Genomic DNA, 23696 nt, shown 5'->3' on the forward strand with positions numbered 1-23696 from the left:
ATCATTAATAAATACCTGTAAAAGTTGTACAAAGTTACACCGTGACTGAAAATATTTGCAGATGAAACACAAATCGGAGGCAAACAACATTATTATGCAATCGTTAAACAGCAAAGGTTCTTTTTTTTTTTTTTTTTTTTAAAGTCCAAAAGAGAACTTGTTTTCAGTGTGGTTTCAATTTGAAGACAGCATTTTTTCAGGTTTTTTTTCTCTTTTTTATAAGGATATTTACAAACAAACAATGAGAGAAAAAAGTAAGCCAGACAAAGATAAAATGTATACTCAACCTCACACATATAGCTTAGATTTTTGCCAGTACAAATGTAAAAATTTAGAGCACATTTACATTACAAAATTATTCTTAGTACTCAGATGCAACAGACTTTGGTAAATAGTGTTTCGATTTGGTATGATCTCTTTACTAAATCCCTCCTCGTGGGAGCCAAAATTTTGGGCGACAGTCTGGTCCGTAAGGCCAGAATCTAAAACTCTTTGAAACAGCACACCGTATGTTTGTACATAATTCTCAAGATATTAATCTCTTTTTTCGTGTTTTTTGGTTTCGCCATTTACATAACTGTGGTTAATCACACTGACAACACATAGTTTTTTGTTTGCAAACTCAGGACTGTCCATCCAGGTGACTTGGGAACATGTTTCAGTTCTCATTTCAAGAGGAGTTCATCCACCTTTTTTTTTGTTGTTTTTAATGGCTGCCACTTTTCCACTCCACTGTTTTTTTTGTCGGGAGAGCTCGTTCATTTGGGCAGCTCCTCTAGAGAATCAGTGAGAGGGTCCATTGGTGCGGCCGCGCCGAGGTCGGGCTGTTTCAAACGCTTTATTGTGTTTTTCAAGGCTTGCCTCTTGTTGCAGAACCAGACGCGCACCACCTCCCTGTCATAGTTCAGTTTCTCGGCTATTTCCGTCATTTCCTGTCCGGAGGGGTGTGTGTTCTTCTCAAAGTGGCTGTTGAGGATCTCGAGCGCCTGCGGGGTGAAAGAGGTCCTCCGCTTGCGTTTTTTCGAAGGCTCGCTGCCGATAAACTCAGTCAGGTTCTGCATGCCGGATCGGTGGCGGGCTTCAGCCTCGGCCATCCAGCGCTCCAGAACGGGCTTAATCTTCTGGGCGCTTTTAGGGGTGATGTCCAACTTCTCAAACCTGGCAGGATATAAAAGGCCAGGGTTCAGTTTGCCTGTCAGACTGCTACCTATAGTGTTCTCTTGGGCTTCCTGTGGTAGGAAAAAGTGGCTTCTCAGGATGGTGTGTCTGGGGAGAATTGAGAAAAAAGAATCTTACTTAGGTGCCCTGCCAGAACAAGGGATAAGCTGCCTGCCTTTTAGTCTCCTCAACCAGAATGCCACAGGGACTGAGACTAACATCCAGGTGCACATCTGGGACAAACTCCTCTGTATTCTGCACCTGGAAACACCTCAGCTTCAGCAGCTGGAGGCGGCGGTTGCCAGCAGTGTGTTAAATTTTCTGGGCGAGGTTGTGGTTCTCTGTCCCAAATTGGCAATAGTGGAACAAGGAGATACTGCCAATGGCTACAAAGTCAGGTCCAGTTGAACCAAAGACAATCAAACTAAATGTTTTAAATACTGTACTTCCAAACGTCTTCATAAACCAACAGAAAAACAAAACAGGAATTACTCCCAAACATTCCATTTCTTTCCCTCAGGTGATAAAAACCAACACAAAAAAAAAAAGAAAGAAAGAAAAAAAAAAGAAATCCACTAATGCATGCAGTTAAATATGGCACCATCATTTATTTACAAAAAGAACTTGAATTATTAATCAAAATGTACATTTAATACATTTTTCAAACTTTCTTTCATCTTCTAACAACCTCTCATTTTATATTTAATAAGAATACATTTACACACTTTAATACTGAAAGTTCCCACAACTTTACACGTAATTCAGACTCCACATGGACTCGGCGTTTTAGCGAGTCGCACACACAGAACGGAGGACCATGCATTTCCTCAAAACACTGCTGGTTGGCAGCTCAACGGCTGTCAGGTGCATTGTGTGTGTGTGATATGAAGTGGATGCTGGAGGTTGGATTAGAAACGATTCCTCTCATGTCTGTAATGTTTAATGTCATTATTAATATTTGGTGGACCATCTCTGCATTAAGTATCACTTTATTGTGATTAAAAAAAGAACAGTCTGGCCTTCATATGGGCCTCGTGATGTTGTTCAGATGTTTTTGAAACAATTTTCTACATAATGTGCTGGAAATAAATTCACCTTTCATGTTGTTGAATTGAAGGGTTTCATTTACTGTTACTGGTGAACAAACAGTGGATAATGAGGTCAATACCAACGTGATTGGCATTTAAAAGTAAAAAAAATGTAACAAATCTTTAAATTTGTGTCTCCAAAGTGCTCTCCAATAGAGTAATAAGATCAGTGTTATACATTTACTAGACTTATTTATATATTAAGGCTAAGACCCAACAAAATGGTAACAAACAGATGGACTACATGTGAAGATGTTGGTTGGGCTTTAACATTGACATGTGATGTGATGCAGGAACCATGTGAAGGATGACAGGAACCAGTTTTAACTTTTTCTCAATAAATGTCCAATTGCAGTATTTTTCTTTCTTTCTTTTTTAAATAAAAGGAGCAAAGGGACTCAGGACTGTGAGCAGGATGATGTTTTCTGTTTTGTGTCCTTGGTGAGTTTGAATGATTTTAAATTATTGTCAGGATTTCTTTGCACAGGAAATTAAACCGGAGAGATGCAGCAAAGCCCCCTGAGCCTCCAGGATGCATTCACATGTCTCTTTAGCAGAAAATATCTTGATCTAAGGTACAGAACACAGTCAAACCACAGACTCATTAAACATCTGCTAATAGAAGAGTGATGGAATATTTATAACAGCTGCTCTTCAAGACTTGAAACTGTTAAATAAATCTAAGAATGTCTGAATGCTTTTCGTAAAATAGCTGTGATGGAAAGACAGCAGAATGCAGCCGAGCTCTCTGCAGGACAAACAATGCAAAAAAAAAGGACAGTTTTTTAATGGCGAGGTGAGCTGAGGGCGAGATGCCCATGCATGCATGAACTTCCTGTTTCTACACCTCGTTGGTGCATTCCTCCTTGTCGACAGGCGGTATTATTTATAACCCCGTCCTCCTCCTAAACAGTGGAAAGAGGAGGGCTCCATACTGCGGGGAATACATTAGTAAATATGAAGAGTCACCAGAGACAGGACATTTCATGGATCAACAGGAACTGCAGATACTAAAATGAGTTGAGAGCTGCTCAGCTGGGGTATGCACTCCCTCCTCCAGTGCATCAGCACGAGGGAGGCAGCCTCTCTGGCTCTCCTTAAAAGTACCTCCGGAGCTCTGCTTAGACATGCTGTATGTTTGGCTTGAGTTACAGTTTGCCTCGGGGTTTACAGTCCTGAACCGTAGAGAGCTATCTGAGAGGTACGGACTTACAATCCAGGCTGAGCGATGTGACCTGAAATCTATATCTTACCTTATTTCATGTTTACATCACAATTACCTGCAAATCTGCAAAAATGGCCACAGTTCTGTTCATTTAGTCTTAAAATGTGCTTCCAAAAAAAAGTTTAAATGTCTGCAAAGCACTTCTGAAGTTGGATATATGAATAAATCACCTTATTGTGTTATGATAAAAGATTTCTTTGTCATGTTGCTCATGTTTTTGTTTCTGTCCCATTCAGATGTCTGACTGTAGAGACTGTTAGTTTAAAAATATGTATCTAATACTAATGTAATAAACCTAATATTTTAGAGAAGGGTCTTAATCAGTGGGTTTTATAACATTGTATGCAGCCAGACCATGTCATGTTATGCTAAAAAAGCAAAGAACAGAACTGTTTCATGGCACTGTTGGATTCTGAATTAAACACGATGAGGCATTTTAATTTATCAGGTACTCAGCTTAGTCAAAAACTAAATATTCAACCAATTTGCACATTCCTGCACACTGTAAATGTTCTATCACTTTTGATTACTTACAATCCATTGATCTTATTTGTCTTGCAACACTTCCTGTTTATTGATTTGCTTCACTGGCTTTTAAAAATCTTTTTATCCTTTAAAAAAAAAAATGTTCTGCTTGTTAGCGTTTAATGTTATGCACTAAAAAAAAAACCACAACAAAGTCCTTGAAGACAGTAACAACATGTATTGACATCATCACATATATTCTAGGGTCTTGTTTGTTTAATTTGATTTAGTCTATAAACGGACATTTTTAGATTTTAACATTAATGTTGCTCATATTAGACCATAGGTTCAGTTTTTGTAAAGCTGCTTCGTGTTTAAAAAGTGTGCTTTTCTTTTGATAAATAACAAGATAATTATTATTTCAGAACTTTATTTTGGAACGTTACCCCTGCCTACATTCATAATGTCAGCATTTGGATAAAGCTGGTTTATTGTCCAGCACTACTTTGGCCTCCTGGTGAAATGATGCTAATTTGATGATTTTATAAGCTGGTACAAAGTGTAGCGCTGGTTGATTATAAAGATAAAATTATCGTTATTAAAACCTGAGCTTAAATAAAACCCTAACAGTTTGAAGCACTAATAATAAGTAGAACTACAAAATATGAGACAACAACTCTTTACTTTCAGTCAGATTCCTTCTGCTGCAAAGTTTTTCTATTTATTTCACCTAATTCAGACCCAAGTGGAGCCACCACTGGTTTGAAGATACCCTCGTGTAATGCCTGTGCCTGTTTAGATAAACTAATGAGATGCCTGGAAACACAGTGAGCAATGAAAGCAGACAAGATGGAAGCATCTGTCAGTGTCTGTTCACTGTCTGAGCTCAGAGCCGCAGCCCCAGAGCTACTGTGACGTCCCGCTTCACCTCAAACTTCATGTCTATGTTGATGTTAACTAAACTAAAGCATGTGAAGTTTGCCCCGCTACTTAAAACATCAGGATGTCATGTCCAATGTCATACAAACAAAAAAAAATTGTCTTAACGGCATGAATAACAGCCCACAGAGTGTTTATTTTTGAAGCTAATGGCTTTTAATGTATGTTATAAATATTTGAATTATGCCCGGCTGTAAATATTTCATGTGTGATTTTAGGACTTTAAACATTAGTCTGGGCCTCATAAGAACGCCGGCTCCTGTTCTGTTTCACATTTTATCGGCTGTTTGATGTTGATGTGATGAAATTTTTAAAGGTGCGTGGCAGTCGCTGTGTCACATAAACAGAACAGGTCATCAGCAAAGCACATGCACTGCAGAGCGACATCAGAACGAATACTGGAATAAGATCAGCCAAAAATACTGATGATGAAAGTTTAGATTTTAGATCTTCTACTTGCCAACTCTTTGACGCCAAAATAGTTTTTCCGCTTTGCAGAATACATGATTTAAGTATTTAGTTGTATTGAAAAAGTAATATTTAGACACCATGTAGCCCAATTATTCTGACTTGAAAGCAAAATGTGGCTCATTTGGCGTCTTCATGCAAAACGTTAGTCAAGTGGAACAACAGGAGGAATGAAACACTGATTGTCTGATTGTCTCATGAATATATAATGCACCATTTACGACTAAACTGTCCTCGTGGAAGCAGTAAAACACGGCAATCTTATTAACAGATCATCGCCGTCAAGCTCTCTCATGTTCAGCCAGAGCGAACAGCAACGGGCCTTAGTAATTATTAAATGCTTTAAGTGCTTCGTGTAATACTTGTGTATGTATTTTGCATAAGTAACGCCTGGCTGTCATGTCAGAGGATGGAGGCTAAGTACAGACACGAGAGCTTCGTTTGTCAGTCAATTATGTATTTTAATATCTTAATAATGTCTGCTAAAACCCGGAATGAAAAATAGATTAGAGCACCACCAGACAGCTCATTGAGGCCGCACCGCTTCGTCTGCTCTCACTTGACAGAATCAGGACGTATTGATTAGAAACAATGACGAGCATTCATAGTCAGATTCTTCCCCCTTTTGTTTGTCCTTACCTGCAGATGGCAGACTGGCTGTACGCCGGCCCCTCGGCGGCGCTGAGTGCCTGGCCCACCTGAGTCTGTGTCAGGCCCAGGGACAGCCGGCGGATCTTGAATGCTTTGGCAAATTCGCGAATCTCCTCCAGGTTGACCCCGTCCACCTCGCTGGGGGCGGTCTGCGGGTCTACAATACAACACACACATCTCATTTTATTAGCCCTCTGCTCCTCCGTCGCTTACCTTATTTTTCAGAGTGAATGAGGCAAACATCCAGCCATATGCGATCATGATCGTCTCCAAACAACTTTCAAAAAAAAAAATAGTCCTGCTCTGGGTCAGAACTTATTATTTCTCTTTGCTGTAAAGCGCACACATCTGAGAGATGTTTTGACAAATCGGAGTTGTGAATACGGGCATGTCACGGCTCCGACTTGCAAGTGTAAATCTTTAATCTCACATACAAAAGCATATGGACAAAAACACACAACTTGTTAATTCAACAGACAAGACAGGTAGTGCAGCGCTATAGCCTTCTGCATGAATGCACACATATCCTGAAGTTAGCTCACATTAAAGACATTATTTCATCCATCTGACCCGCAGCAAAGACAGTTCAAGTCCTCAGTTTCTCACAGTCCATAAAGAAAAACCCTTTCACACAAAGAAAGGCTCTTTGTGAATCTCCACATTTGAGCGGATCTGAAAAACTTGACTGAAGCATTTTGAAGAATTTCCCTGCTAATAAAAAGTGATTTCACATTGTACATCAATGTCAGGTGCCCTGGCATCCTGCTTACTAAAGCAAAGTTTGTGCCTCTGAATTATTCATCTTGGTCATTATCAATGAATTATTAAAGGAATCCTCCAAGCGTATTTAAGCAAAAATCTATGGGGCTGCCATCTCGTTGTGCCTCATAAGTGACGTGTAGCGTATGCGGCGTGCTCCAGACGTGTGAACACTTGGAGGATGAGGGACTGCAGACTCGGAGCACTCACAGCTTCGGGTCCCATCATCTCCACAGTGATGAGCAGCTCTTCATCATTCCCAGAGGAGCCTATTTACTTAGTGGTTGGAAAGACTAATGGCAGCAACTGGTCCAGCCTCTGGATCCATATTTTTTTTTTTCTTCTTTAGACATTAAGTCGCAACCCAAACATGATTTAAGATTCTTCTAATTTATTTTGCAGTAATGAACGACGGAGTAAAGCCTCACAAAACAAACATAATAGTGAATAAAAGGTTTTTAAAGGCAATTTTAAAAAAATGAAAAAAACACTGAAACAATGGAGGCAATTTGTTAGAATCCAAAAGGGCTTTTCTTTACAACAATAACACACTAATAAGCTCAATAATTACAACAGGACAACGACAAGTTAAACACTCTATTTCTTTGTTGAATAGGAAAAAGAGGGAGGTAAAAAAAGCTCCCTTTATAAATTATAGGCTAGACTCATGCTATTATGGCACACAATGAAGTCAAGTTTTGTCTGTCTTTCAAACAAAGGCAAAGCGATGGAGTTTGTAGCGTCAAAGTTAGAAATGTGGACTTAAATCCTTGTACAGGCTTACAAAAGTGAATTAGAGTACTATTGTACAGTTCCTACACCTGATGCTAACATGTGATATGTATCTGAATACATTATGTGACAACACGTGATGTTATCAAGTGTTTTAAATCACTTTGTTGATGGGAAGATTATTACTGCTAACTACATTTTTCCTACTTGTTCTTCCAAGCAGCTATTGCTAGTGGTGTGAAGCAGCTATAATTCAATATATCAATACAAATGACACTGTAAACACGAGTTACGTGAAGTTTCAGCTCTTTGTTTAGCTTCCCCCGGTTCACTCTCACTGCTCAGTGTTGTTTGTACAGCAGCAAAATAGTCCCAACCTGACCAGATGTGCATTTACACCTGCATTGACTTGTGTTTTTCTTTATCCAGCAAATGCATCCTGACACTAACTATATGTTCATTGCAAGTGTATTTGTGTGCTTAAAACCTCCTTTTAATGCAGCTGGAAAACAGCAGGCATGCTCTGTTGACTTTAGATAAGAATACAAAATAAAAACAACCTCAATACAAAGTATCGCTTGCATTCTTCTTCACGTCTGACATTTTCCCATCTGATTATTAACAGACATTCTCAGCTTTTCAATCTGTTCCTGGCACTTTGTTTGTGGCCAGTGAATGCAATGGCATTTCATCTTCTCTCGTTCTGATTCTGTCAAGGGATTTTGCTTTGTGTATGTATGCTGTAAATGATATTGAGAGGAAGTGATACGGCTCAAACTCAGCATAAAGCATTAAGTCTATTTACTGCAGAACTGAGCCACTATGTTTTATAAGATATTTTCCAGGCTACAAGTAAACATAAACTAAACACAATGCCTACAACAAGTTGATCAATGGCGACTTGCTTTTTTATTAAATTCTGCGGCATTGTAGCTGCCTTTGAAATGAGTTTACATGGAGTTTAAGAGAATCGACTCTGACAAATGAAATTTATCTGAATAAAACAGAGTTTTTAAAGGCAGTAGCTGCATGCTGACAGGCTGTGGCCCAGTGATTTATAAGGCCCTGCCAAAGGCCCACGCACTGAGAGAATGAAACTTATGTTCATTATGCATAACACACGCCACTTTGGATTGTCTAATAAACCAAAAAAAATGACAGTCAGGGAAAAAAAAAACCAATCGCAGGGAGGCGGGGATCATCCAGAAGCTGTCCACACTGGGAGTAATGTAGTAATGTGTGTCTGTTACATTAAACCCTCTGCCAGTGATGTTAAAGGTTCAGTTCACCAGAATTACAACATGAAAAAGGTATGTTTAGGCGTCGCAGCCATGAAGATTTTGACATATGTGCCTTAGAGATTTCTGTCCTCGCTCCAGTACAATGGAGGTGAATGGGTTTTCTTTGTGCCCAAAATAGTAAAAAAAAATACATTAAAAAACCAACCATGATGTTTCGTTGGAGGAAGATTTTTCCACTAAAAACTGATCACAGTTCTATCATTATTATGTGATTTCTGTCTGTATTTCTGTCCATATTGGATTGTGCTGGGTATTTTGAAAACACAGTGCAGGCAATAAATCTCATTCTTATCAAGATTCTCAGCTGTCATTTCATGTACAATGAAAAAATATGCCAGTGTATTTCAAGTAGAATGAACAACAGGGAGTCAGGATCTTGAAACAAGACAGAATGTGGCAGATTACTGCTCTGCAATAAAGACAAATTAAGAGCCCTTTTAGAAAATATGTCACACTAAACTTCAAACTGATTTACACCAGTAACAAAGTGCAGGATTATCATTGCACTTTACAGAATTTTCACCTGTTTTAAAGGACAACATTGGTGATAATCATCATTTTCTTACTGTCAACACATCCCATGAAACGACCAAAACCAACAGTGAACCATCCTGCTGACAAGTACTGCTTATGCAGCCAAAGCCTGATATTTTAGTCCCCTGTGTCCCAGAGCTCCATTGTCGTCCAGCAAGTATTAAAAACACAACAATGAGCCACACTGTTGCACTGGGTGACATGTCCCTCCATTATGATGTAAACACACACTATAGTTTATTTTTGGTCGCTCTCACATAGACCTTCCAAACGTGCATTATTCCACAGCCTCTAACACGTCCACTAATACATCCTGTTTGGAGGAAATACAGTGAAAGACGAGAGTGAGCAGCTGTTTTAGGCTTTCTAAAGCTTCATATCTTCAGTGTTAACAAATGGGACTGAGGGCCACGGACACGGAGGGAAGTCAGAGAGTGAGATGTGACAATAACAAAAATTTTGACAGTTGTTTTTTTCTTTGCTTGAAGAAAGAACTTTTAGAAAAGGGTGGGGTTTTTGTTGTGGCAGGATAGTGAAAAACATATCGCTCTTGCAGTGATCAGAGCAGCTCTGTTGTATTCAAGTGGAAGCAGAAATCTCAGAGACAAACAAGAACTATTATCATGGCCAGATTTGACTAGTGGCACGAAGAGGAAAATTAGTTTTCTGAAATTTAGGTGAGCTGATGTTATAATGTGTGCGATGCCAGTGGGGACATCATTCCTAATTCCGAGTATTTGAAGGCATGTTGTGTTTCCGTGAGCTGTGCTGGACACTTACTGCTGACCAGCTGCCCCACGCTGAGAGCCGAGGAGGAGGAGGAGGTGGAGGAGGAGGAAGAGGCCTGGTGGAGAGGACTCTGTCTGTGGGGCATGTGGAGCAGGTTGGGCTGAGACGATGCAGGGCCCGTCTGACCCTGCTGAGCCTGAGGCAGCTGGACACACAAACACACACATACACAGAGCTGACATGACACACTGACAGCGAGCAGTACAGAAAAATATCCATTATTCCCTCCGCGCGTCATCGTAATAATCATAATTTGCGGTAATCATGTCATTATGGTGATTGGACTGTAATATCAAATCTAATCAACCAATCAACAGCTATCAAATTAGCCACTTAGAAGTTGAATATAATGAGATTTACCTTGTACCTGATGATGAACAAATGTAATTACTGCCTGCACTATTTAGACTGACAGAGAATATAGAGCCGATAGTCTGCTCAGTGGACTACAGCGGTAGTTTACTGCCGCAGTCTAAAAGGAAGTGGTTCAGCTCAGGTACTCGGCTGTCTGTGTGAGCTTTTATGATCGTGTCTTCGCAGGAATCAACTCGGGTTTAAAGAAAAAAAAGAAAAGGAAACCAGCTCATGACAATTAGAGTCTTCGCTCTCGTCATCAGGCTTGTGAGGTTGCTAATAATGCCAGCCTGAATCTGAAATAAAAACATGTGGACACAGCAGTCCCCATATCAAACATAATTCATGATCCACAAGCTACGTCTTCTGATAGCAAAAAAAACGATGTATTTTCATGTTTTATGCACATTTGAATTGCTTTTACAAGATCAAGATGGTGCGTCTTCACTTTTAAAGCGGAAAGCTGTCTCCGCCATAAACTGGGCTGGCTTCTCCTCTCCTTCTTTGCTATTAATTATTTTCTCCGTGGCATGTGTTTGTTTGGATGGTGGGGGGTGTCAACAGCGATGCACACACTGTCAGGACTGTTGACAGGCTTGGAGAATTATCTAGCTTCACTGGAAATATTCGAGACTGCAGGCTCTGACAACCGTAAATTATGCCCGCGGAACAATGTGTACATGCGGGCTTTGAAGTGGAGACAAAAGCATAAACATTATTACAAATGCATTAATTCATTCAAGAGTATGATCTGCTGTTTCGGGGGTCCACAATTAGGTGTCCATCTGCTAAGAGTTCATCCTTTCTGCACTGTAGAGGCCTTCAGTGTGAACTTTTTACCCTGTAATTCTGCACTGACATCATCATTACCAAGTCAATAACATTTTCACCGTCAGCGTGCATGCATTTGGCGCCACACTTGTGCGCCGTATGGATCACCAAATTGGGAGCAGGAAAGTGTTTTTTGCGCTCTGCTTGCAGTGTGAACTCAAATCAGGTGTGCAAAAATGAAAAAAACAAAAAAAACTTGAGTGTTTTATGTGCCATCCTTTAAATCAAAACAAAATACTTCATGTTCGGGTCAGACAGGACAAATCAGAAGGCTGGAGAGTGTGACTGAGGAAGGAGAGGAGGGAGTGAAACGGAAAGAGGTGGAGAACAGAGTCAGGAGTGTTTGAGTTTTAAGTGGGGTGATGAAAAGTGTTGTTTTGTTTTTGTTTTTTTTTTTTTAGTTTGGGCTCTGCAGGGGTTTAGCAGTCTCGCTGAGAGTGAGTCTGAAAGGTTGGCTGACAAGTACCTTCCAAACATGCAAACACACACACACACACACACACACACATTGTGAACAATTGTACCAAATACTATGATTTTCCAAGGGGGAATGATGCAAATGAGCGTTATGAGCGTTGAAGCGGGAAAAATATGAGGTGTTTAGCATAAAACAGACCTGGCTAGCAGTGCTGGAATATTGCTTTCATGAATAAACAAGGCTCTAGTCTGACTCCACTAGGTGCTGCTCATTCAACAGTTTTAACAACAGCGCTTGATCATCTTTGGAGTTTAAGAATGTAATAAGCTGCTCTACAAGCTGTCTTCCTTTGTGTGTTTCGGAGTGTATATGTTACCTGCTGTCCAGGCTTGATTGGTGACAGCGTGATTCCCTGGGTGTTGATGACAGGCAGGATCTGATTGCCGATCACCGTGGCGATGATCTGGCCTTGAGCGTTGGTCAGAAGCTGAGGTGTAATTGGCTGTACCTGCAGTGCTGGGTTGCCACCCCCTGATTGGCTGGAGGGCCCTGCAGAGTTGGGCATCAGTGGGATTGTTCCAATTATCTACAAAGGGGGTAGAGAGGAGACAAAATCAGCTGGGCGGTTTTAAAAAGGAGAAGCAGCTGGGAGGGTAAAAGCTACTGGTATCAGTCGTAATGATATCTGTTGCTGAGTTTTTTTTTGCTTTTTTTATTCCGCTGGTCATTTTTGCGTGTTATGAGGCTAATCAGGGCACGCTGCTCTGGATTTGGTCTGTGTGTGATTTGGAGGGAAAAACATGCAGAAGTGTCCACTGATCATCTGTCACTGAGGTGGTTTTACAGGCCCAGCAGACTGCTGGGAGCACACTGCAAAGGTCAGCGCTGAATACCTGTGTGTGTGATGGTGCACACCACTGACTGTATTATCCATCACCAGGCCAAGACCGGGACGAACATGTGTGTGTGTGTGTGTGTGTGTGTGTGTGAGTGTGTGTGTGTGTGTGTGAATGTGTTTGTGCTTAAGTGTCTTTGTCTGTCTCTGGTGAGAAGGGCTGAGGCTGCCGAGAGACACAGACCCCCATTTCACCCACACATGGAGGCAGACAGGAAGAAGTGGAAAGCAAGAAAAGAAACAATAAGAGGAGCATCAGAGAGTGAGACAGGACCCAGTGTCTCTAATTCAACTCTCAGGGTCCCAGGGGTACTTCACCCCTCCTCCAGCCCCCTCCCTGCATCCCCTGCTCTCCTCTCCTCTGTGGCTGTAATCAGGAAGGGCAGATCAAAGGGGGCGGCAGAGTGTCACTGCAACGTTTTAGCTCTCAGAGCTGCCAGAGTGTGGCCAAGAGTGGCGCTTTAGGGGGGACTTAGCGCCTCTTCACCATGATGAAGGTTAATGTCATCTGGGGACTGGTTCTGGGCAGCTCCTGAGCAGCCGTCGCCCCGGCCCCCCTGCTGGCAGCGCTCCTCCACCAAGCCTCATTACACCAGAGAGCAGCTCAACGCGGATGAGACGCCCATCATTCTAAATTCTGTTATTTGGCAACTGGGCAGAGAGCTACTTTTTTGCTAAAATTGCACTGTCTTGGACTCCTTCTCTTTATGTTTATATTTTGGTCCAAGCTCCTACCCCGCAGCCCTAAGCACCACAGAACTACAAACAACCTCCCTCGACTCCATCGCCACCACAGCTAATGTGCTTCAGCGCATGGCTGGCCTCCCCCTCCTCTCTCCCCCTCGTCTCTTTGACATAATAGGGAGGGATCAGTGAGAGAAAGGTGGGCCGACAATCTGTAATTCATCCCTGCCACGGCTCATTTGCTTACGTTGCTTCGCATTAGGGGAGAGATAATTTATCTCTCTCTCTGCGCCGGCTTTACAAATTCCCTGTAATGCTCTCCTGCCACTTAGCATATTTTATTGCCCTGCCTGACGCTTGTGTCTCCTGAGTCCCACTGATCCCGCTTTGCATGCCACAGTGGCAGGGAACTTGTTCCGCTCAATTATTCATCGTCATTGGACTAAGTGGTTGTTCTATAAGCATAATAAAAGAGCAGGCAACTGACAGCTTTGCTCTCATCCCTGTCCCACCATGCCATGCCTCTCCATCTGAATATCTCAGGCAGATGTTTCATGGCAGTGTCACAAAGCTCCACTCAGGCTGGAAGGGCAGAGATCTTAGAGCAGTGAGCTGCCTGAGTGTTAACTTATGGTCAGAGTGGAGCGCTTTGCCGTAGTAATGCTGAGTTTATATTTTAAACATCATCAGGGCTGAGTATGGAGCCTCAATGACTTTTCATTAATGCCTGAAACAAGTCTTCAGTTAAGGGTGTTGAATGGAAACTTCAGTCTACGTTTTATTCAGGCACAGTTTATTATTTAAAGTCATGCAATAGGCACTTGCATTCGTATTAAATGGCCACATTTTCAAACTAAAGTATCAAAAAATATTTGGTATTGATACATCTATTCAACTGTCATGTTGGTAATAGTATTGGAAATTTGAAATTGACAGTCACAAATACAATTTGATAACGTCTATAATATGCTTATGTTTGATTGCAAAAAATACTTGTCATTCTAATAATAAAATGCATCATATTTTTGTGGTTAACCCCATAATTATTTCTCCAATATTATGATACGATATTTGCAGATGTATTAAATTAGATGTCATATTTAGGAAATTCTTATATTTTTATATTAATCTCACTATAAAATGCTTGCAATAAAGATATATAAATATATATAGAATTCTGTAAAATAGATTGTATGGAATCTGGCAATATCAGAACCATAATGGTGGGGTACTACATAAATATAAATACCAGCACAGTGCCTAACAGAAATAAGTGTCATTATTTTATTCACTAAACTGTAAACATGGTGTAGCCTTCATGCAGAGGTGGTAAAGGATCGTTAATACCATCTTGCTCTCGTCGTTTCATAACAACTTTCAAATTATTGCAATGACGAGCAAGTCGATTATTTTGAGTTTATTTTTTCATTCAAAGTGGGATGTAATGTCAGTTCTATGCCAGAGACAATGTGGAAATCTTCAAATTACAACTAGTATTATTGGAAATGGTAAGTTGTGCTGTTTATTTTGACCTGTGGTCTGTATGGTATGTTAGGAAACTTTGTGACTTATTTAATCGAATAAGCAAAAGTATGAAAATGGCAGAAGAAATTAACAAAGATATTTAGATCTCTATTTTTATAACATTATTAATTCATTACATGCTAATATTTAACTTGGATATTCTCTGGTTCTGCTTGCTCTTGTGATATTATATTAACATATTTCACATATTTTAACAGTTCAAGTGACGAGCTCAGGAGCAATCCAAACAAGCTTAATGGGTGTTGATGTGGACATATGTAACTATAAATAAACAGGATGTAAATATCATTTACATTTCAACATGACTATTTTTCATCGCACACACAAGCAACTGGCATTGTTGGAAAGGTCAAGTTGCGTGTTTAAATTTGATATGAAACACCACGCTGCAGTAAATACTTCCAGAGCTATTTAACAGAGAAGAAAGGATGTTATGTTGGACACAAACTGCATCCGTCAGGCTCTAAGGGTTAATTACTACATCCTATTAATAATGGTGTACATTAAGCAAGCTGCTCTGCTCAGGTTTCGTAAATGTTTCCTCACAAACCTGCAGTGCTCTAAAGCAGCCAGCAGGGAATTCACCCACTCCACAGCTAGTCTGAATATGATGGAGACCTGAAGTCATTTCCTCCTGACTGCGGGTATCTTAAGGCGCAATTTCATCGTACAACACATTTCATAAATAAACGGCCTTCGGGACCTCCTCTCATTCGCTGTTAAGTCCCTCTCCTCACTTATCCTTCGCTTTCTTCGCCTTTATTTGGCTTCCCGTGTTTGTGTTCCCGCTCCAGTTCGTAGTATGGCATGTGAGAAACGTGCCTCTCTCCACCCAGCAGAACTCATTAAGATTATGCTGCTCTTGTTTCCACAGAAATGTCATCTCATCTCTCCAGCCAGGGCAATCTGTGTCTTTAGCCATGGTCGCCAGGCAATATCTCTGCCCATTTTCTCTCCTCCACTGTTCATGCAGTGAATTGAGACCCGAGAGGGGAAATGTTTGGGAAGTTTGGACTCGTGTCAACACACAAGTCCAAAGAAGCTAACATTCAGAGCAAATTAAAGCCTAAAACAGCAGACTCATAATGGTGCGCTGGACAGAGGGTAGTCCCTGTCTCCTGTCTATTTCTACACCTTATAGAAACAAAACGACATGACAAGCCTTTGTTTCATTTTCTTAAATATTCAAGACACAGATGTAATAAAGTAGTACTGGAAAAATACCTGACTGACAAGATTTACTGATAACTGATGGACTAATGTGCATGTTTAGAGCTTTTCTGTGCTTTATATCATTGTATATATAATGTTGGTTTATGGAGCGTTGTTGGGACAAAACAACCAATCTGGGAACCTGTTGGACATCGACAGATTTATTGATAATGAAAATAATCAATGGTTACAGCCCTAGAGTAGATTTACAATTACAAGGTCAATAGCCGTGTACACTGTGGTTACACTTGATCTACGGGCTGGAGGCTTCCATCGATACACAGGGCACACTCGTGTAGTGGCTCAGCTTCACCTGAGGCCAAACCGTAAGGCGAGCTTGCTTTGTGGGTGTACAGTGAGTGTGATCTTTACCTGTTGCTTTCTACTTTAATGCCAGCATTATCGGCCAGGGGCGGATCAAGGCCTTACCAAAGGTTAAGAAGGCTGGGAGTAAATGGTTTTCAGGCACAAAGCAAAGGCACTAGGGTCAACTAAACTAAGGCCATTTCAGGGCTTTCAGAATGTACGGTTTAAGACTGCCGACAGAACTTAATGTCCCCATTGCCCAATGCAGGTTTAATCTCATATTAAAGCAGCAGGAAAAATGAGAATTTGCACTAAAGAGAAGATGTTCACAAAAATGTCTCAGATTTGTAAAGGCAAAAAAAAATAAAATAAAATAAAATAAAAATCTCAGGAGTGAGAGTGACTTAATAATTGTGGCTTTTATCCACAGCCTTAATCACTGTTGTAGAAGCAGTGAGGATAAAAGAGCCTCATTGATTCTCCTTGGAAAATAAAAAAGCTCGGGCCAATATAATTAACGTTTAAAAACATACTGAACTCTGAACGTCCATCAGACCTGGCACTTTTCAAGGTCCCCAGAGCTCTTGCTTATGAAAAGGTCTTTTGAAAGAGCTGTAGAGGAAATTCGGAGGCCGAAGAGAGTATACCGTGTATTAAATTTACGAAAGAGTGACTTTTCACACATGGGTTAGCGTGATAATTAAGATTGCTCCAATGAAATACTACACTAAATGGATAAAATCAGATCTCCCGCAAGTGCAAACCAAAATGTATGTGTTCGTTGGACCTCCAGCCTTGTTTGAGGTATGTATTGGCCTGTATAATATCTTCTGTGTTCAGGGGGATGGGAGGGGCAGGACCTTCTGATAGAGCAGTGCATGTTTCAGAGCCCTCCGTTTGAATAATGCTGTGGAATAATGAGGTGGGGAGCAAAGGCTGTAGCCCAGGGCTTTGACCGTCTCTGTGACCTGATTATGTCAGGGAGTGTCAGCCACCAAGACACTACAAAAGCACAGAGCATCCCGTCAAGTCCATATCCACAGTGATCTGTTCCCAGTGCTCCAGGCACCTTGTGAGCCAGGGAAGTCCATACTGTCTCATTAGCAGCGTTTAGCATCAAGCGCTCGCACACAGACAACGCTTTTCTATACACAATGAAGCATGGTCAAACTGGTGGCTCTGAAATGGAACTCCAGCAGTTTGCGTGTGTTTGAGTGCTAAGAAATGTCCCTCGCTGCTCCGGTGTGATCATGTTTTTGTTAAGTCAACACTACGAGGACGGTGCAAGCGTTAAAAGATGAAACAGGGGTTAAGGTAAATAACACAAAGTGGCACAAAAGGGCACATTGTCCATACAATCTTCCTTTAATATGTGCTGTGTGCACCTGAGATAAGATGATTCATTAGATAGAGCCCCGCAATGACAAGCATCATCGTTCAAGCCTCTGGCTACTGATGGAACAATTCTGCAGCCACCCTGTAAATATGACAAGGTCAGCGTTTTACTGCGACAAGCGCATGCGGATAAGAAAGGGAAAGCCTTTGTTTATTCCCAAAATGCTTAATATATGGTGGGGTGGCTACTGGACTGTAGACAAACAGCTTGAGGAAAGTCTCCACTAGAAATCCATGACGAAAGATCAGAAATACTATACAAGTGGTATATTTGGAACTACACATTCATACATGATAGATGGTCTGGCAGCGTCTTTTACAGACTGGTTTCCAAGGAAACAGCTTTCTCTCTCTAGTAGTTATTTAGCTGTATGTATAAGTGATCAATCAGCATGCTTGTATCCAGTGTGCAGAACTCACCTGTCCTTGTGCGTTGGTGACCAGCTGCCCGGTGGCCCCTTGCAGGTTTGACAGGGTGTTGCCAAACACCTGAGAGCCGGCGATGGATCCCATGGCTGCTGCTGCTGCTACCGCTGCCTGGCTGGCCAGGGGATTCAGCTAGAGAGGGCAAAGAGATCATCTGTCTAAACTGCATCTGCTAATACCACCAGAGTAGATGTTTACGAGAACATACGCATTCCTAAAGAAGCAGTTTCGCAGACTTCACAGTCTTGTTTTTTGCTGCAAAGGCCAGAATAGGCCAACTGCAGTGAGGTCTGTATAGTCCAGCAGCGAGGGCTATGCAGTCCATCATATAGTTCCCAGAGGTCTGTGCTCCTGGACCCAGTGGGAGGCTCGAGGGTAGGGAGGAGCAGTGAAAACTGGAGGGCGGCTGTGAATAAGTGGCCATTTTACCACTCTAAGTGCTTTCTCTGGCCCCCGGGGCTCCCCACGGGCCGAGTCGAGTCTTTCCACCCGCAGCAATGGCCCAGCAGCTTCCCGGCTTCACAATAGAGCCAGGCAGTGTGGCCATGCATCACTGTATCGTCAACCGCTTCAATACGCTTCGACTAAGAAATCCTCCTGCGTCACAAGGTTCTAACACACTGATACTGTTGCAGCCGCGGAGGGTTAAAATGACCATCTTTACCCCCGCTGTAATGGACTCATCTGGTCTGGCCTGTGGTTGTGAAAAGAGGCTCCTTGCGTCAGGGAGAGGTTGTAGAGCCCCGCCACATCGCTGAGATTACCCATATAAATCAAGCTAACCACTTATTAGGGGGCTGAAAATGCACTGCTGATTTGGTTGTAGTGCAGCAGAGCAAAGTCTTATTAGGTTGAGTAAGTAGATCAAAGACCAAGAAGAGATAGGAGACCTCCCAATTACTCAACAGAATAGAGAAATAATAGAAACACTGCTTAGAAGCCGGCTGCCTGCTCCCTGCTGCTAATACTGACTGGCTACAAATTCAAACAAGAAATTAAAAGCAGAGTTTATATACAAGGCTTTAAGCTGCAACCGAAATTCTTCCCTGAAATATCAACTTTTCCACACTCTCTGTACTCTGCAGAGAATTCAGCTTTGTTCATCTGAGATCATTCAGTTGCCATTCATCTTTTATCTTACCCACCACCATATATTATTACACTTTCTGAAATCAAATGATGAAAAAATGCCACAGAGCGATCAATACTTTTTCATTGACAGTAAAGGTTAAGCACATTAAGAATGACACTGCATTTGTCTTATGAAATCATATTTCATGTTGGTGGCCTCAAATTGGCCGTGATTGATATTGCCTCCCCTCGTCTGAAAGTCATCCAGTTTTTCCTCGATAATCGCAAGATTGTCTTTTATGTGTCCAGCGGTTGTCCTTCGGAAATCTGAACATCTCAAAAAGGTGAAAAACCGCAGGTCTGATTCTAACTGTATATATACGATAATATGAGAAGATCACTCATTACAGAATTAAGACTTTGATGCAAACAGTAGCACTGCAGAGAAAATACTTTGAGATCGTATGCAACCTTGTTTGGCTTTATAATGCTGTAACATTATCGCACAGGTTCGTTAAATAGTGGAAGATGCATTAATGTAATAAATGTGTAGTTTTTTAGTAATACATGTGATGTTTGATCCCTGAAAATGTTTTCCTGCAGTTGATTCTAATTAAGAGATAAGAGTCGTATTAACCCAAAGATGCTTTCACCAAAATATTTGCTAAATAGTGACGTAACACAAGATAAAGATGCTGATGTGACATGGTCTTCTAATATTCTGATTTCTGATATGCAAATTATTTCAAGCATGCTGAACGAGTTTGATCTCATGAAGAAAAATGTTAATTTGCATGAGCAAGTGGAGAATTCTGTGATTTTACATACATTTGCAATACTTTGATATATTAACAATAGAAAATATCATTTAAATATCACAGTAATGAACTGAATCACATTAGTCTGCTTTCACTGATTAAAAAAAACTTAAAGAATCAATTGAAAATGTTTTCATAAAGCAGCAGCTAAAGGCAGCAACACATGAAAGCCGAAACATCTCCTCCTCCTCCTCCTCCAGCATGCAGCTTCCCGTAGTGTTTTCTTGGTTGTTAAAATGTGTGTTCAAAAGTAATCAAGATCACATGCCAAGACAGATTTGGTCAGCACTGACTTACTATGAAATTTTTATGCAGGCACCAATCTAAACACAAAACATCAATACCAACTTTTTAAGAACATTACAGAGCACATCACCCTCAGTAACAACATGGAAAAACTGCTAATCCTGAAAAAAGATGTGACCAAAATGGGGTTACTGACGGAGGGAGTTTGATATTGAGCTGGATATTGATATGAGCCAGGAACTGAAACTCAGCAGATAATCCCCCCTCTACTTCTATCTGAAGTAGAAATAAAAGCTGCTGCAGCTGCTGCTGTGGTAGTTTGGGTGAGAGAGGCTGTGAATATAAAATACTGATTTAAGGGGTCTTTAAGCCATGTAGGTGAAAACAGAGCACTGGGGTTGTTGTGATAGTGAGTGGGGACGCAGAGAAAAGCCAACACGGCCAGTTAAACAGAGTTAAACAGAGGCTACAGATCAACACACAGATAATGTGATCTGCTCAGGCGAGCACGCCCCGAGTCTCCCTGAAAATCTGCTGCGCTCGGTGTCATTGTGTGAGTGATAGGTTGTTGGAGAAGCTTTCAGATTTATTTGAAATATTATCATTGTGTTTCATTCGATGATAGCCCTTTCAGATGCTATGTTATTCTGGTAAATCTAGGTGAAAAGAGAGCAGGCGTTATAGCTGCATCCCTGGCAATAGGTAATATGGACAGCAGTTGGAAGGAGAGCCAGGAATAAGGAGAGGCGAGGCTGTATTCAACACCTAAACAGGTGATTTTCCGCCACGGTGACTCCTCTCAACACCTCGGCAGGAGGCACAAAATGACAGACCTGGCCTAGCATTTGTACTGATTGCATGTGTTGGACGAGATAAACAGTGATCTTCCAGTTTGTAGAGCCTGCATGTTAACCATTGTGTTTCATTCTTTTCATTCGCCATGAAAAGGGCGTCAAGAGGATTTTTGGCACTCTGGTCAGCTGGATGACTGCTGCAATAACACAAATGCAAAAATAAACTTAAGTCATTGTGTGTATTTAAAAAAAAAAATGTTTTCAATTTCAAAGTAAAAAATCAAGCCAGAAATGTCTTTTTTTTTAAAAGCTGTGTTTTGAAGCTGCAAACTTTAGCACTACCAAAGCCTCCCCGATATCATGTGACACCATTTCGTCACCTTTGACTCACTGCAGCTGCTATCACTCTCTCTGCCATCCCAGTTTAATATAGCCAAATATAGAGGGCCACACGGGGATCAACAAACACAAAATAAATGTCTCAGGCAAGGAAAAAAAAAACTGCAAATTGTTAAAAATGCATCTTTTCTCCGTACGGTATGAAGGGAAGGGAATCTAAACTCCGCCAGGCTCTCCGTCGCCTGTTTGACCATGAGGGTCACCTGGTGCAGCAACCCGTGTAATCTCAGGAATAGAGGGAAAAATAGTGTCCCCGCAAACCGTGGAGAGACCCCTGGAAACTAAAATCGTCTGACACCAACTAACCGGAGTTTATTCTTGGTTTTGCTCTTTTCATGTGGCCGTTTTAAACTTAATTGCTTTTTTTTTCCTGGGTCTGCACAGGACAAGAAAAAAGAAAAAAAGAGCAAAGATAAATGGACAAGTGGTGCAGACGCCAGAAAGGGGGGTTAGATTTGTCTATGTTCAGGATCCAGCGATGTGTAAAACTTATTTTGAGCTTATTTAAGAGTCTAGAACTGAATCAAATGTTAGTCTAATTTAACAGAAAAAATTAAAAGAAAAAAATGATGGCTTATTTAGCAAATCAAAGCAGATATTTATATAAATTCATATACCTTTGTTGAATAAAACTTTGATTGCAGGTAGAAGCAGGTATGATAGAAGGAGGGAAAATGTGAGACCAAAGCTTTGCACGCTATTATTTAAAAGTGCGTCAAAGTGGACCAAGTAGGGTGAATCAGCAGTCAATACCACTATTGTTTCTGGATGAGAAGAATGTCCTTTATCTGGAACAACATGGAAGTTTCCCTTGTTCATCCCGGCCCCACATCTCTGTCTCCTCCCTGCTCTTTTCCCACTCAGAGTGAATGTAATCAGCTGTGACATGAGAAAACACGTTCTCTGTCTGTCAGGACTCTGCTACTCTTCCGCTGACAGTCCTCTGCTGACTCTCCTCCTCCTCCTCCTCCCCCAAAACGGCCTCTCCCCCACCTCCCCGTCTCCCCTTCCTCACATCCGCTGTGCTTATGAACATCAAAATGCCATTAGGCCCTCCAAAACACCTCTGGTCCCTTGGTTGGCGGGGCCTCGCGCTGCGGTCGTGCACTCTGAGCCCTCCGAGCGCCGACTATTGCTCACCGCTGGGCCTCAGTTCCAGCCGTTGTGAAAAATAAACCCCAAAAAAGAGCCATTCTTGAGGAGAAATATTGGGAAGTGAAAGACAGATAGAACAACTGGGGCAGATAACACCTGGCAAAATACAATAACGCTGCATCCGGTGACAGCAGGACACTGTGATTGCTTAAGGCAGTGGAGGGACGGCGGTGGCAGTGGGTGTGGACGTGGAGGTGGTGGAGGTGGCATGGCGGGTGCTAATGGAGTGATGTCATATGAAACGGCAGAATGACAGCTAGTTAACCGAGGAGGTTTGGCTGATCAAATAAAATGCATTAACTCCAGGAAATGGATATCGCGGGCAGTCTCAGAAATGGCCATATCTAATGAGGCAAAATGCAAATGAAGGAGGAAAAGAGTCGTGAAAACGTTTAAACTAACTATAAAGGGATGATGGAGTGTCGGACAGTGGCCGTCAATCTCCCCACTCATTACCTTCATGTGAAATTAACAGCAGCTTTAATCATTACATAAAATCTGCTCCAGCCCATTTGTTGATAATTGTGAGGCACAGCGGTTCAGAGTGGGTTCTTTGTCATCAATCACAGCAGCAGTATATTTCCTCTGGTTAGGGGACACTCCGCGAGTAAAAATATAAGTTATACTACAATCCTCTTACACTATTTCTCTTCCTGAGGAATGATCTATAATATTTAGCTGTTTCCAGATGTATTAAATTTGAAACTACTTGGTGATTAAGTATCTACAGGAAAGTGCTGACCATTTCAGCTCATGATGTGACATATTTGGTGCAGTTATTTCTGTACCATACCAGTGCTGAGCTGGAAATCATAGCAGCAACCGGTGTTGCAGTAAATCTACTGCTGCTCCCGCTATGATTTTAAAGTGGATACCTGGCCATGTTCTCAGCTGCCGTGAGAAAATGAAAAATATAATCATTAGAGTCAGGAGATTAGACTATGGAGAAAATATGAGTACTATTATATTGGTGCATTCTCAGCCTTTAGATGACCATTATCTCAAATATTCAATACGTAATAAAACATATTTCTTGAT

At 41.4% G+C, this 23696-nt stretch overlaps 1 protein-coding gene across 1 annotated transcript in view; it reads right to left on the bottom strand.

Moving 5' to 3' along the window:
- Positions 1 to 758: 758 nt before the first annotated feature.
- pou6f2 (POU class 6 homeobox 2) overlaps positions 759 to 23696 on the bottom strand; it is a 65582-nt gene continuing 42644 nt past the window's right edge. The window contains exons 5-9 of the mRNA XM_008290799.1: positions 18170 to 18307; positions 12089 to 12298; positions 10101 to 10254; positions 5983 to 6151; positions 759 to 1266 (exon numbers count right to left, since the gene is read on the bottom strand). Coding sequence (XP_008289021.1) covers positions 759 to 1266; positions 5983 to 6151; positions 10101 to 10254; positions 12089 to 12298; positions 18170 to 18307 — 1179 coding nt within the window. The remainder of the gene's footprint in view (positions 1267 to 5982; positions 6152 to 10100; positions 10255 to 12088; positions 12299 to 18169; positions 18308 to 23696) is intronic.

Source organism: Stegastes partitus, unplaced genomic scaffold (assembly GCF_000690725.1).
Source record: "Stegastes partitus isolate 25-593 unplaced genomic scaffold, Stegastes_partitus-1.0.2 Scaffold696, whole genome shotgun sequence".
NCBI lineage: Eukaryota > Metazoa > Chordata > Actinopteri > Pomacentridae > Stegastes > Stegastes partitus.